At 34.4% G+C, this 13,687-nt stretch overlaps 1 protein-coding gene across 3 annotated transcripts in view; it reads left to right on the forward strand.

The window, feature by feature from the left end:
• Nucleotides 1-13,687, forward strand: part of RICTOR (RPTOR independent companion of MTOR complex 2) — a 78,965-nt gene that overhangs the window by 42,817 nt on the left and 22,461 nt on the right. For all 3 annotated transcript variants that reach the window (XM_007467609.1, XM_007467610.1, XM_007467611.1), the window contains 12 exons: nt 395-495; nt 2,358-2,523; nt 2,821-2,922; nt 3,045-3,091; nt 4,603-4,738; nt 5,136-5,335; nt 5,632-5,758; nt 6,154-6,318; nt 6,489-6,565; nt 7,020-7,098; nt 12,990-13,099; nt 13,553-13,640. In XM_007467609.1, coding sequence (XP_007467671.1) covers nt 395-495; nt 2,358-2,523; nt 2,821-2,922; nt 3,045-3,091; nt 4,603-4,738; nt 5,136-5,335; nt 5,632-5,758; nt 6,154-6,318; nt 6,489-6,565; nt 7,020-7,098; nt 12,990-13,099; nt 13,553-13,640 — 1,398 coding nt within the window. The remainder of the gene's footprint in view (nt 1-394; nt 496-2,357; nt 2,524-2,820; nt 2,923-3,044; nt 3,092-4,602; nt 4,739-5,135; nt 5,336-5,631; nt 5,759-6,153; nt 6,319-6,488; nt 6,566-7,019; nt 7,099-12,989; nt 13,100-13,552; nt 13,641-13,687) is intronic.

Genomic DNA, 13,687 nt, shown 5'->3' on the forward strand with positions numbered 1-13,687 from the left:
GTGTCCCCTGCATCGGCAGGCGGACTCTCAACCGCTGCGCCACCAGGGAAGCCCTAAATGCTACTTTTAACATAACATTATAACACTGGATCCAAGTTTTGACATATAGTCCTTTTAGATTATTTAAGAAGTGAGTTTAATTGGGTACCACTTAAAATTATAATTTAATGTTATAATAAAGGATGTATGAAATTTAGAGTTTTATTAACATAATACGAGCCTGTATCTTTATATTTGTGATAGCTCATCCTTGTTGAAAGTAGATGAGATAAAAATTAGCTATAAGTATATATTAGAAAATGAATAATTCATGAGTAAAACCTTTTAGCATTATATCTGTGGATAATCTGTAACATAAAATAATCTTTTTCAAAAATATTATGGTTCATTTTAGGCAAACACAATTCTTCCTCATTCACATAGCCATCATTTGCACTGCCTGCCAACCCTAATGAATATGGCTGCATCCTTTGATATCCCTAAGGAAAAGAGACTGTAAGTATCAGAGCTCTAGCAAAGCTTGTGCCTGTATATTTAATACCCACTTAGATGACCTTATCTTCTTAATAAGGAAGTAGTATATATAGGTTATGCCTGGGAATTATTTAGGGAAGCCTTTGGATAAGAGGAAAATTAACAGTTTTTAAAAATAATTTGTATTTTAGGCTACAGAGTATTTTAGTTTAGTAAAATCAACCTTTTCTAGCATGTTTCTGGACAATGACGTAAACTTTCTACCAGATCAGCAAAAATATTGGGATTGAGAGTATTTTGGACTGTTTTATGTTTTGAGCAACAGTTCAGTCTCTTTTTCAATGTCTGAATTATTTCAAATTAAAGCACAGAGACTAACAGTGTATTCTTTTGTATGTGTGGTTAAAAATGTTGGAAAAAGAAAGTTGGAATTTATATATTTAGGCTTCATTATTTTTTTTGTAATGTTTTGAAATGTAGTTCATTAGCTATTCAGAACTAGGAATTTTTGTTAAGTTATAATACATTTCTCAAAAGTTTAGTTAGCTTTATTAATTCAAAAGTACACATAAGGACCTCACTATAAATAAATAATACTTTATTAGCTTTAAATCTGTCAGTGAAAATACTATTATTTAACAGACTGAAGTTGTATTATAAACTGAGGGCATTAAGGACCATCAGTTCTGACTCTTAAGCTAACATCGCTAGTGGTGGCATTCAACTTTTATTTTAGTAGTTTCTTGATGGGAAAATGTACTTTCCCAAAGCCTGGTAGACCTGAACTCTCTGGGTCAGATTATGGCCATGGTATTTAGTGTTCATCAGGAATTCAAATTTACCTTCAAAATTCCAGTAATAATCTAAGAATGATTTTTTTAGCTTGGTAAGCTGTTTACTGATAAGTACTTGCTAATCTGGACACATCCTAAGGTTTTTAAATTTTAAATCTGATTTGTATTTACCAGAATTTCTTAAGTTGAGACTTGATCGCTACCAAATTCTAGAAAACTGTATTTTATGCACCACAAAAAGGGAATTTAAAATAATTTCTAGGGACTTCCCTGGTGGCACAATGGTTAAGAATCCACCTGCCAATGCAGGAGACACGGGTTCGATCCCTGGTCTGGGAAGATCCCACATGACACGGAGCAACTAAGCCCATGCACTTCGACTACTGAGCCTGCGCTCTAGAGCCCAGAAGCCACAACTACTCAGCCCGCATGCTGCAACTACTGAAGCCTGTGCACTTAGAGCCCGTGCTCTGCAACAAGGGAAGCCACAGCAGTAAGAGGCCTGTGCACTGTAATGAGGAGTAGCCCTCACTCGCCGCAACTAGAGAATGCCCGTGCACAGCAACGAAGACCCAACACAGCCAAAATAAATAATTAATTAATTTTCAAAATAAAATAATTTTTAAAAGGATCCCATTTACAGTTGCAGATTAGTGGGGAAAATAGAGACTGTTCAGTTGATACTGGAATCATTGGTTATCCAACCTCATAAACAAAAATCAATTTCATATGGATTAAGGACTTAAATGTGAAAAGCAGAGTTTTAAAACTTTAATAAGAAAGTAAGGTCACTAGGTTCTGACCTTGAGGAAGGAGTTCTTAAAACTAACATACCAAAAGTACCCACCACCATAGAAGAAAAGATTAGTAGGTATGTTTCATTGAATCTAAATAATTAGTGTTTCTTCATACAAATCAGCAGTGTTCTTGTTTTTTTTCTTTGTGGTTCCAAATTTGGTTAGATAATTTACTTTTTAGTAACACTCTCTAGCATGGATTTATGTAAATTTTAATAGAATAATCTACCAAAGTGGTCTCTTTAAAATTACGCTAGCCTTGTATTAATTGTACTAATTTTTTTCTCATTAGGCGAGCCAGTGCAGCCTTGAACTGTTTAAAACGCTTCCATGAAATGAAGAAACGAGGACCTAAGCCTTATAGCCTTCATTTAGATCACATTATTCAGAAAGCAATTGCAACACACCAGAAACGGGATCAGTATCTCCGAGTTCAGAAAGATATATTTGTTCTTAAGGTACTGATGTGAAGATGCAATTTTCAATTTAATTTCCTAATTCTTAACCACTGTATTTTAGTAGGCATACATGCTTGAGTTTGCAGTTTTATTCATGCATATGGATTTTCAGAAGGCTCCTAAGTTTTATAATGACTAGGCAGTGGAGCTGTGTTTTTCTAACTTTTTCAAGTTAGAGAATCTTGATAATCTTCCTTAAATGAAAAACCTTCCATTTTGTTTTTAAAATTTGAAGTTAGTTTTTTGATGTGAGGCCAATTTGTCTTAATTTTTCATATTACTTTCTGGTGATTTTAGGATACAGAGGAAGCTCTTTTAATGAACCTTAGAGACAGCCAAGTCCTTCAACATAAAGAGAATCTTGAATGGAATTGGAATCTTATAGGGACCATTCTTAAGGTATGATAGGATACTTCTTGGTAATGGCTTGATTGTTTTCATTTTCTTATTCATTGTACTTCATCATAATTATATGTTTAGGAATTGATAAATACATAATATAACGTATTATGTTTTTCTAGTGGCCAAATGTAAATCTAAGAAACTATAAAGATGAACAGTTGCACAGGTATGTAAGAACTGTTTTGCATTTAAAGAACTTAGATTTGAATTATATTATGCCTGATACCTACTAAAAGTAATAATTGATGTTTTAAAGATACATACAGACATTTTAATAGTTGGTATTCAGTAGGTACATATATATATTTTTATATATAGTTTGTATTTTACAACCAAAAAGCGTCAGTGAATTCTTTTTCTGGTTATTTACATTCTGGTTTTAGTTTTGGAACAAATGAAATACTTGAGATTAAAGTTTCTCAAATCGAGGAATATCAGCCATGTACTTATCTTAGCCCTAATGTATGAGAATGACATAAGGGCATAGTGTTTCCCTTTCGAAATGATGGCCATTTTAAATATTCCAATTCTACTTTTGAATCTGACTTTGAAGGGTTATTCATTCTTCTTCGTTTTTACACTCCTTGTAACCAACCACACCTTCCATAAAACATGCTAATGTTTATAGCATACACAGTGCTTCAGGATATTGTGCTCTTTTCTAGTACCCCATGCATTTTTACACCTTCTGAGTTTAGACTAACCAACCACCAGTGTTGATCTCATTAGATAAGAGGGGCTTTACTTCATGTTTTTGAGAAGCTTATATCATTGACATTATAATTGATTATATTCATCTACTCAGTGATACTTAATATCTGTATTAAGTTTTGAGAAATATATAGAACATAAGAATTACATTGGGGTAAACATAGCACTAACTTTTCAGACTCCTTGAGAACAGAGGTGAAGTCTCATTCAACTTTGTTTCTCCAACTTCTGGATCTGGCACCTTTATTAGATTGGATTGTAGTGCTCAAAATTAAATTGAACTAAATTCCATGGAAGCTTAGAACATATTGAAAATTATAACATTGAAATATCATCCATTGCTTTATAAATTCAGTTGCTTAAATTTTACCTGGAGCTTTTATGGTTGACTTTTTTGCCTAATTGTGAAAAACTGATAAAATCATAGTGTGGTAACATTTGCTTACAATTATCTAGTATAAGATTATTTTATAGAGCCATGGGACAAAGTTCTTGAGAAAGTACAGTAGAAAAAAATGTATATATTCTGGATTAAAAGAGAGTTGAAAAGAAAAAAAGACCTGATAGTAAAATAAAATGTGTGCATTTCAAAAGAAAAGAAAAAAAAGAATGAAAATTTATATCCAGGTGGCTTCCTCATATTTCTCCAACTGTATCTTCTAGCTATGTTATATCTGCATTTTTCCTGCTACCATCTTTCTTCTCCACTATTTCTGTCAGGCATCTCACCATAAAACTCTTATTTCACAAAAATATTTTTTATAATGAAGGGGATTTTTTGTTGTTTATTATGGTTGGTTTGTGTGTGGAATGTACCAAATGTGTTTATTAAATTTCTTGCCATTTAGCTCGATGGTTTAAACCCAAAACATATTCAAAACCTTATTATATCATAAGTTGTGGTTAAGATTCTAGAAGAATTATTTGGTTTATTACTTTGTTGCTGATTTTTTATTTTGATCTTAGGTTTGTACGAAGGCTACTTTATTTTTACAAGCCCAGCAGTAAATTATATGCCAATCTGGATCTGGATTTTGCCAAGTCCAAGCAGCTCACAGTTGTGGGCTGCCAGTTTACAGAATTTCTTCTTGAGTCTGAAGAGGTAATAAGCACTTTGTATATTTTCCAGAGTAAACGTTTTTCACTGAATTTGCCCCCTTCCTTTTATTTCTGAAGAGGCATAAGCTATATTTAGAAACATCGAGAATGAGACCAAACCTAGATTTTTATCCTGACTTAGTCACTAGCTATTTACGTGACTTTGGACAATTAATTTGCCTTCTAGAAGACCTGGTTTTCTCTTTGTAAGATGGAAAATAATACCATCTCATGCAGCACTGTGTTGAATGGGATTATAAACAACAGATACTCAGTGATTGATATCTGTTATTAGTAACTTCATCATTATCATTAAATCTTTTGGACTTTATTAGAGTTGATTTTTCTAATTGTAGGCACTAAGTCCTTTTCTAGCAATATCGTAATGTATTTGCTTTCAGGATGGGCAAGGATACTTAGAAGATCTAGTAAAGGATATTGTTCAGTGGCTCAATGCCTCGTCTGGCATGAAACCTGAAAGAAGTCTTCAAAATAATGGTTTATTGACTACTCTTAGTCAACACTACTTTTTATTTATTGGAACACTTTCTTGCCACCCTCATGGAGTCAAAATGCTGGAAAAATGCAGTGTATTTCAATGGTGAGCATTCCTAAATTCTGTTTCAGTATATACCTAAACTATTTTTAATGTGATCAGAAAGGGCATGCTTTTTAGTCTGTGTACCAGTGTTTGGTAAGTTTTTATTAAAATACAAAAAAATATTTTATTAGAGCTGTCTTGATGCTCTACTCTGATGCTTTTTTTTAAAATGTGATATTTATTAAGTGCTTTCTTTTAGAAATGCTTGTTTATTAGGAATTTAAAAATATTTGTTGAATTAATTAACCAATACAGTAAGTTCTAGTAACCTTCATTATTTTCGATCCTTATTTTAGTTTACTTAACCTTTGCTCCTTGAAAAACCAAGATCACTTGCTGAAACTGACTGTTTCAAGCTTGGACTATAGCAGAGATGGATTGGCTAGGGTCATACTTTCCAAAATCTTAACAGCAGCCACTGATGTGAGTATAACATAGGCAATAAAACTATATATTTCATAACCAGTTAATTCAGTATTTTATAAATTTTGGCCTAGTAAAACTAATTATAAATTCTAAGACTATGGGATGGAATTTTAGTTTACTTTAAAATTTTAGTTCCTCCAAAGAACTTGATACAGTACACATATTTTTATATAAAGGGAAAGAAGCAGCTAGATTGAAACAGAAGTATTTTACTTTACTTGGACTAAAAAAATATTCATATCAAGGGCTAGACCATCAATTCCAGTCTTTCTGCCCTTTTGAAGTAGCAGAACTGTCCCAAAACAAAGTTGAGTAGACCGTCCATAGTGAAGTTTGGGTGGTGGTTTCTTTCTTTCTTTTTTTTTTTTTAATGTTCTTATTTATCTTTATAGGCCTGCAGGCTGTATGCAACAAAACATTTAAGAGTATTATTGAGAGCTAATGTTGAATTCTTCAATAATTGGGGAATTGAATTACTAGTGACCCAGCTGCATGATAAAAACAAAACGATTTCTTCCGAAGCTCTTGATATTCTCGATGAAGCATGTGAAGACAAGGTAAAGTTTCATTATTTTATCATAAAACCCTTAGACATGAATTTTTATTAAAACTCAAATTTGATAGAAAATTATGTGAAATTATAATGTATATAATATAGTGGTTTTAGAAATAGAGAATTTACTATCTTCATGCAGTTATTAATTTGCCTAATAATTATTTCTTTTAGGCCAATCTCCATGCTCTTATTCAGATGAAGCCAGCTTTATCTCACCTTGGGGACAAGGGTTTGCTTCTCCTCCTGAGGTAAATTTTAAGAAAATTATTCTTATAGTTATGTTTTCTATTGTGTTCTCTCTGGCAGTGTGTATTAAAGCTGGATTCAAATCTGTAAAGGAAGCACTCAAAGAGTTTAGCTGTTAACTTCTGAAAGAGGCCTATTTTAGAATATTGGACATCCTTTAATACTGAAACTCTGTCTTTTCATTGTTTTTCTTAATGTTTCTTTTACATTTCCATGTGTCCTCATTCTTTTCATGACATTTTCTTTACTGTGGTTGGATTCATGTGTTTTTGCAAAGATTATGAAAATTTGTTTGTATTTGAAATTACAATGAATAATAATTGACCTTTTAGTTTTAGGAAGGAGCTGTTCTTAAAGTCTTTTACCACCTTAAACATATTTTCTTTGAGATGTTTTAGCTCCTTAAACATTTTTTGTGAGACTTAATGTTAAACTATTGCCTGTTTTAATTTACAGATTTCTCTCCATTCCAAAAGGGTTTTCCTATTTGAATGAAAGGGGTTATGTAGCAAAACAGTTGGAAAAGTGGCACAAGGTAACTTGCTATTGAATAAGTTTCAATTTGTATCTTTTTATCTTGGGAAACAGATTGTGAATTTAGAGAAATTTTAAAATATTGTCAGTATTTTGAAACTAAAAAAGTTAAATATTTAAAGATTCATGTGAAGTCAAGTCTTAAAATTCTGTATAATTATTTGTATTTATATTTGTCCACTTTTTAAACTATAGTTATTTTATAGAGAACTATTGATTTTGTGTAAATTCTGTTGAAATTTTGCTTTCAATTTAATTGATATAATCTATTGGTATCGTTTGTCAACCCTACTTACCATCATTTCTTTTATTCTTGGGTTCCTTTCACACCCCTTTTAAGCTGAAACTAAAACAATTTTCCTAAATGAAGATTAAAAAACAGTTCTACCAAGCAGATATAATCATCTAATTAAACTTCATTTTAAGGTGCACTTTTCATAAATCTGAGAGCAAACTTCTTGCTGTTGTATATAATAGGGAAATCTAGGAAGAAGGGAGTAGTTTGAAGGTATTAGTTAACTTCCTAGCTTTTCTTTAAGGTGGTCATCACTGTGACTTCAGTTTCATTTAATGCATTGTAAATTGTCAAAGCATCTTAGAAACTCATGGATTAATCAATCCTGATGTAAATGATTTTCAGATTTTCCATTATTTCAGTTCATTATTTATTGTTTATATTGAACCATGTTTCATAAGATATTCTCATTTTTAAAAAATACTTTAGCTATAGTTATAGTTATCAGAGGTGGGGTGTGGGGAGAGAGGGAATTGGATGAAGGCAGTCAAATGATACAAACTTCCAGTTATAAATAAGTACTAGGGATATAATGTACATAATAAATATAATTAATACAGCTGTATGTTATATATGAAAGTTGTCGAGAGAGTAAATCCTAGGAGTTCTTCTCACAAGGGAAAATTTTTTTTTATTTCTTTAATTTTGTATCTGTATGAGATGATGGATGTTCACTAAGCTTATTTTGATGATCCTTTCATGACGTGTGTAAGTCACATCATTATGCTTTACTCCTTAGACTTATACCGTGCTGTATGTCAATTATATCTCAATAAAACTGGAAGAAAAAAAGGGAAAAAATACTATAACTATGAACTGTACAGCTTCAGGCCTTTCAGTAATTGGTGAAGTCTTTAAGTAATTGGTGAATTAGAAAACTAAAATAAAGATGTGATAGTTTTGAACTTCCCTGGTGGTCCAGTGGTTAAGAATCCGCCTGCCAATGCAGGGGACATGGGTTTGATCCCTGGTCCGTGAAGAACCCACATGCTGTGGGGCAACTAAGCCCGTGCGCCACAACTACTGAGCCCGCACGCCGCAACTACTGAAGCTTGTGCACTCTGGGGCCCGCGTGCTGCAACTACTGAAGCCTGCATGCCTAGAGCCTATCCTTTGCAACAAGAGAAGCCACCGTAATGAGAAGCCCCGCACACTGCAATGAAGAGTAGCCCCCGCTGGCCACAACTAGAGAAGGCCCACGTGCAGCAGTGAAGCCCAGTGCAGCCAAAAAAAAAAAAAGAGAGAGAGAGATATGATAGTTTTATTTTCTAAATAGAAGATGTTTAAACTAGTTACCATAATAAGATTGGTCACCTTATTATACAAATTATATTAGGAAATTGCTCAGCACTTTCAGATAGTAGGTACAAAATGTTAACTGATATAACAAAATCATGTGTCATGTATAAGGAAACAGAAGAAGGGTTAATGATTCTGCCTTAGTGATTAGCAAAAAAATGTTAGGCTGAGGAGAGGATGTGATATTTGAAGTGGTCTTGAGGAGTAAATAGTCAAATTGGAAGAAGGATGTTCAAGGATGAGGGGGCAGAATTATAAATCTGTATAGGTTATTGAAACTTCACAGTCTTGTGAGGAAAGCCGTATTCCAGTGTGGTTGGGGCTAGGATAAGTGGGGTGTGGATGGAATGGTGAATTAGAACTAGATTGAATTAGAATTAGAACTAGGCTTTTATAAGCCACATTATGTCATACTAAGGGATTTCAATTTTGTAGGAAGTAGGGGGAATCTTTACAAGTATAAAGAATATTCATAGTCAGAACTATACTTTAGAAAAAGATCACAGTGTAGTAGCAGAAGTTTGATCATCAAAGGTAAAGAAATCTAGGAATACTGAGACCAGTTTAGAAGCAAAATTGATAAGAGCATGGACTTCAGTGGTGATTAGGTTCCATAGTCAGGGACACATTTTCTGGACATTTTTGAAATAAGATGGACAGGATTTGTGAACTGATTGGATGTAATGAATGAGGGGTCCCACTTGACACTTAAGGTTTCTGATTTGAATGACTGAATACATAATGGCTTACCATTAAAAGATTGTGATTACAAAAGGTGGTTTGCAGCAATGAGGATAATGAATTTTGAATAAGTTGAACTGGTATTGCCTGTTGTATGGCAAGTGAGAGTATCCAGAAAATATTTGGAAATGTGCATCTGGAGCTCAGATATGAGCTGAAGATAGAAGTTTGGGAGTTGTCAGTGAATCGTAGTAGTTGAAATCTGAATTGAGTGAGATCACCAAGGAAAATGTAAAAAACAAAGAAATAAAACTGGAAATGGCTCCCTGGAGAACACTCTGCTTTTTTTTTAATCTTTATGCTTTCTTTAATATATAACTTTATTTATTTTTAATTTTTGGCTACATTGGGTCTTCGCTGTTGTGTGCAGCCTTTCTCTAGTTGCAGAGAGCGGGGGCTACTCTTCTTTGCAGTGCGCGGGCTTCTCATTGTGGCGGCTTCTCTTGTTGTGGAGCATGGGCTCTAGGCGTGCGGGCTTCAGTAATTGAGGCACACGGGCTCAGTAGTTGTGGCTCACGGGCTCTAGAGCGCAGGCTCAGTAGTTGTGGCTCACAGGCTTAGTTGCTCTGTGGCATGTAGGATCGTCCCAGACCGGGGCTCGAACTCGTGTCAGGCGGATTCTTAACCACTGTGCCACCAGGGAAGCCCGAACACTCTGCCTTCATGAGGGTAGTAAAAGGACAGGGACACAGAGGAAAAAATTATCAGCGTGGCTTCACTAAAGGATGCTTCAGGAGGAAGAGGCCAGTGGTATATATTCTTGAGAGAGGTCAGGTAAGGTGAACACTAGAAAAAAAGCCTGTTGAAGGTGACCAGTCATTGGTGAATTTTGCTAGAGCAATTTCAGTAACAAGTTATAAACAGATGCTGAATTGCAGTTAGTTAGGCAGTAAATGTGAGATGTAAAAATAAAGACAGTATAGTCTACTCTCTCAAATTAGAGAAAGGGAGAAATGGAGGGGAACTAACTTAGTGATTGCCTACAGTTAAACTTAATGCCTTTCAAGTATTACCTCACTTAATCCTCACAGCAACCCTGTGAAATGTTTTTGTATTATTTCTATGTTGTGAATGAAAATGTGGAAGCTAAGATGAGTAAACTAATTTATCCTAGGTCACAGAGCTTGAAAATAACAGAGCAGGGGCACTTTTTGATTCCAAAGCCCATGCTCTTTCCACTATACTTGATTTCCTCCCAGTAGCTTGCAGCATGCCAAGATGAAGTTGAGACTGTCTCTTTTTCTAGGTAATAAAGCATCCAGGCCTGAATAATATTGAAAATTCACTCATTCAATTTAAAACTTTCATCCCTAGCCCAGGCTTGGTATAGACTTAGAAACCTGCAATGGAGGGAGGATATGGTTCATTTCATCACTCTGTTATTTATCTCCTCCCCATTTACCAGGTGCAAATTTGGAGCCTCTCCAGCTTTAGAGCAGGAGGAGGAGGAGGAGGAGGGGGTACAGGGTCATGGACAGTCTTACTCAACTGATGCAACTGTTATCTGGGGTTGTTAGCTTTGAGCGGGGCAGATTTCAGATGTTGATTCTTTTACTCGAGGGTTATGTTCATGAATTCCTCGAAGACCTCATTCTGGGGCTCTCTCATTTGCAGTTCCCTTGACTGGATCAGTGGCTCCTCTGGCTGCCTACTTACAATACCTCCTAGTAGCTAGAGGTTCACCCTCATTTGTGGTCTTCTTGCTCCTCCAGTAGGTCCTTTTTGGGCAGAATCCTCAAGATGATCCACATCAGAAACTCAGTGCATTTCATAGCTATAAACCATACCTCTCAACTTTGCTAGTGTTTTCCACATGGATACCACTGGTCAAAAGACTAACCAAGCAATACCATGTGACTGTAACTATTCCTGCATAAAGCTCAAAATACCTTCGTTAATTAGAATTTTTGTACTGAGATGTTCATGTATAGAGGAGCTTGTGGTAGTATAGTATATAGAGTAATATAGTGGTTGTAGTAGCAGTAGTAGAAATTTGGTATGCTCATAATATAATTAAAATCTTGTATTACTTTTGCAAAGTAAAGAACCTAAAAGAAAAGCAGGAAAAGTAAGTTTTTAGAGTCTCTAAGTAGGGAGTTAAGGTAACCCACCAAATTTAAGTAGTCTAAAATGGTTTAAAATGAAAAATGTCTCCTTGCCCCCTTTTTCTGTCTTTTCTGAAGATAATGTCTGTTAATATTTTGTATGCACTGAAAGATGTTTTGTACATCTATAAGTATATATTCTTCATATAAAAATACAAATGAATCCATTCACAGCTTTAAATAAAATTGTATTTAATTTTTTTGTTTAGCAGTATATCTAAGAGATCTTTTCAGAGCTGTGCATTTAGAGCTGTCTAATTCTCTTTAATGGCTGCATAGTAAATTATAGCAATGTACCCTAATTTTTATAATCACTCCTGTATTATGGGCATTTAGACTGTTTCCAACTTTTTTAGTTTTGTAAACAGTGTTTGTTGGATATTCTTGCATGTATATCTTTGCATACTTGTGCAGGTATATCTTTTGAACAAATTTCTAAAGTATAATTGTTGAGTCAAAAAGTATGTGAATGTAAAGTTTTGATAAATACTGCCAAATTGCTTTTCAGAGTTTCTACCAGTTCCTTCTAAACAGATTAAAGTGGAGATCTTTGCAATAAAGATGGTGGTGTGATTGACTGTCTTGGTTTAAAGAATTCAACTAGAAATTTTCCAAGTTTTAGTTGGAAATATGTTTTGCATTTGACCTGATTTAAAGAGAGAGAGATTGTTTCTTACCAAACGGTGCTAAAATGGTAGAACTCAGTTAATTTCCTTTTAAAATTTCTAGTGAATATCTTCAGGGTTTAATATTAAGAAGCTAGTTTTGGGACTTCCCTGGTGGCACAGTGGTTAAGAATCTGCCTGCCAATGCAGGGGACACGGGTTTGAGCCCTGGTCCGGGAATATTCCACATGCCGCGGAGCAACTAAGCCCGTGCGCCACAACTGCTGAGCCTGTGCTTTAGAGCCTGTGAGCCACAACTACTGAGGCTGCATGTCACACCTACCGAGGCCGCATGCCACAACTACCGAAGCCCTCATACCTAGAGCCCCTGCTCTGCAACAAGAGAAGCCACCGCAATGAGAAGCCCGCGCACTGCAACAAAGAGTAGTCCCCACTTGCCACAACTAGAGAAAGCCTGTGCGCAGCAACGAAGACCCAACACAGCCAAAAATAAACAAACAAATAAATAAAAAGCTGTTCCTTTTTTTTTTTTAATGGGGACAGGAATTCATATATGACAAAAAAATTTTTAGCTTACTTGTATGGACCCTAAAATATTAATTGAAAATGAGGAAAAGCGTATAAGCAGAAAGCTTATAGGTATGGATGTGATAGAACATTCGCATTCATAATACCTTGTTCTATCTACTCTTTTCAAAAATTTCTTAAATTTCCTGAACAGATGTTCATTTTTCTCATATTTATGCTTCCAAATATTTGTTAGGTACCTATTAAAAATTTAGTGAATGTTGTTATGATATATAATTAAAACAATATTATCTTCTAGGAATATAATTCAAAATATGTTGACTTGATTGAAGAACAACTTAATGAAGCACTTACTACTTACCGAAAGCCAATTGATGGTGACAACTATGTTCGTCGGAGTAACCAAAGGTATAGTCCAGTTAATGGAATAATTTATTGCTAGTCCTCAAACATAAAATTTAAAAGCAAATTATTATAAATCATTACTTTTTAAAGTTTTCTGAGTTGTTATTTTGTTTCTTACACTGACATAGGAAAAGTCTTTTTAAAGCACAGCATTGAATGTTCAAAAATTCAGTGGCATACATAACTTGAATACCCTAATATAGCATAGTGTTCAGATCCCTCCATTTCCTTACCCTAGTGTGTATTTCTTGTCTTAGTTCTCTTAGCATTACTCAGAGACCAGCTAAACTATTATTTTTCTAGAGGAATTCTCATGCCTTTCCACCTCCATATTTTTATTTATGCTGAGTGATTATGTCTAATTCTGTTTATCTAGTACTTTATTATAAGACATTTTTTAAAATTAGCTTATTTAAAATGAACCAATAGGTATATCAATCATTTTTATTATACTAGATTACAGCGTCCTCATGTCTACCTACCTGTACACCTTTACGGACAACTGGTACACCACAAAACAGGCTGTCATTTGTTGGAAGTACAGGTAAAAACATAATTTGCTTATTTTAAATAGCTACAGTAGTAGAAAAA

Source organism: Lipotes vexillifer, unplaced genomic scaffold (genome assembly GCF_000442215.2).
Source record: "Lipotes vexillifer unplaced genomic scaffold, Lipotes_vexillifer_v1.1 scaffold1432, whole genome shotgun sequence".
NCBI lineage: Eukaryota > Metazoa > Chordata > Mammalia > Artiodactyla > Lipotidae > Lipotes > Lipotes vexillifer.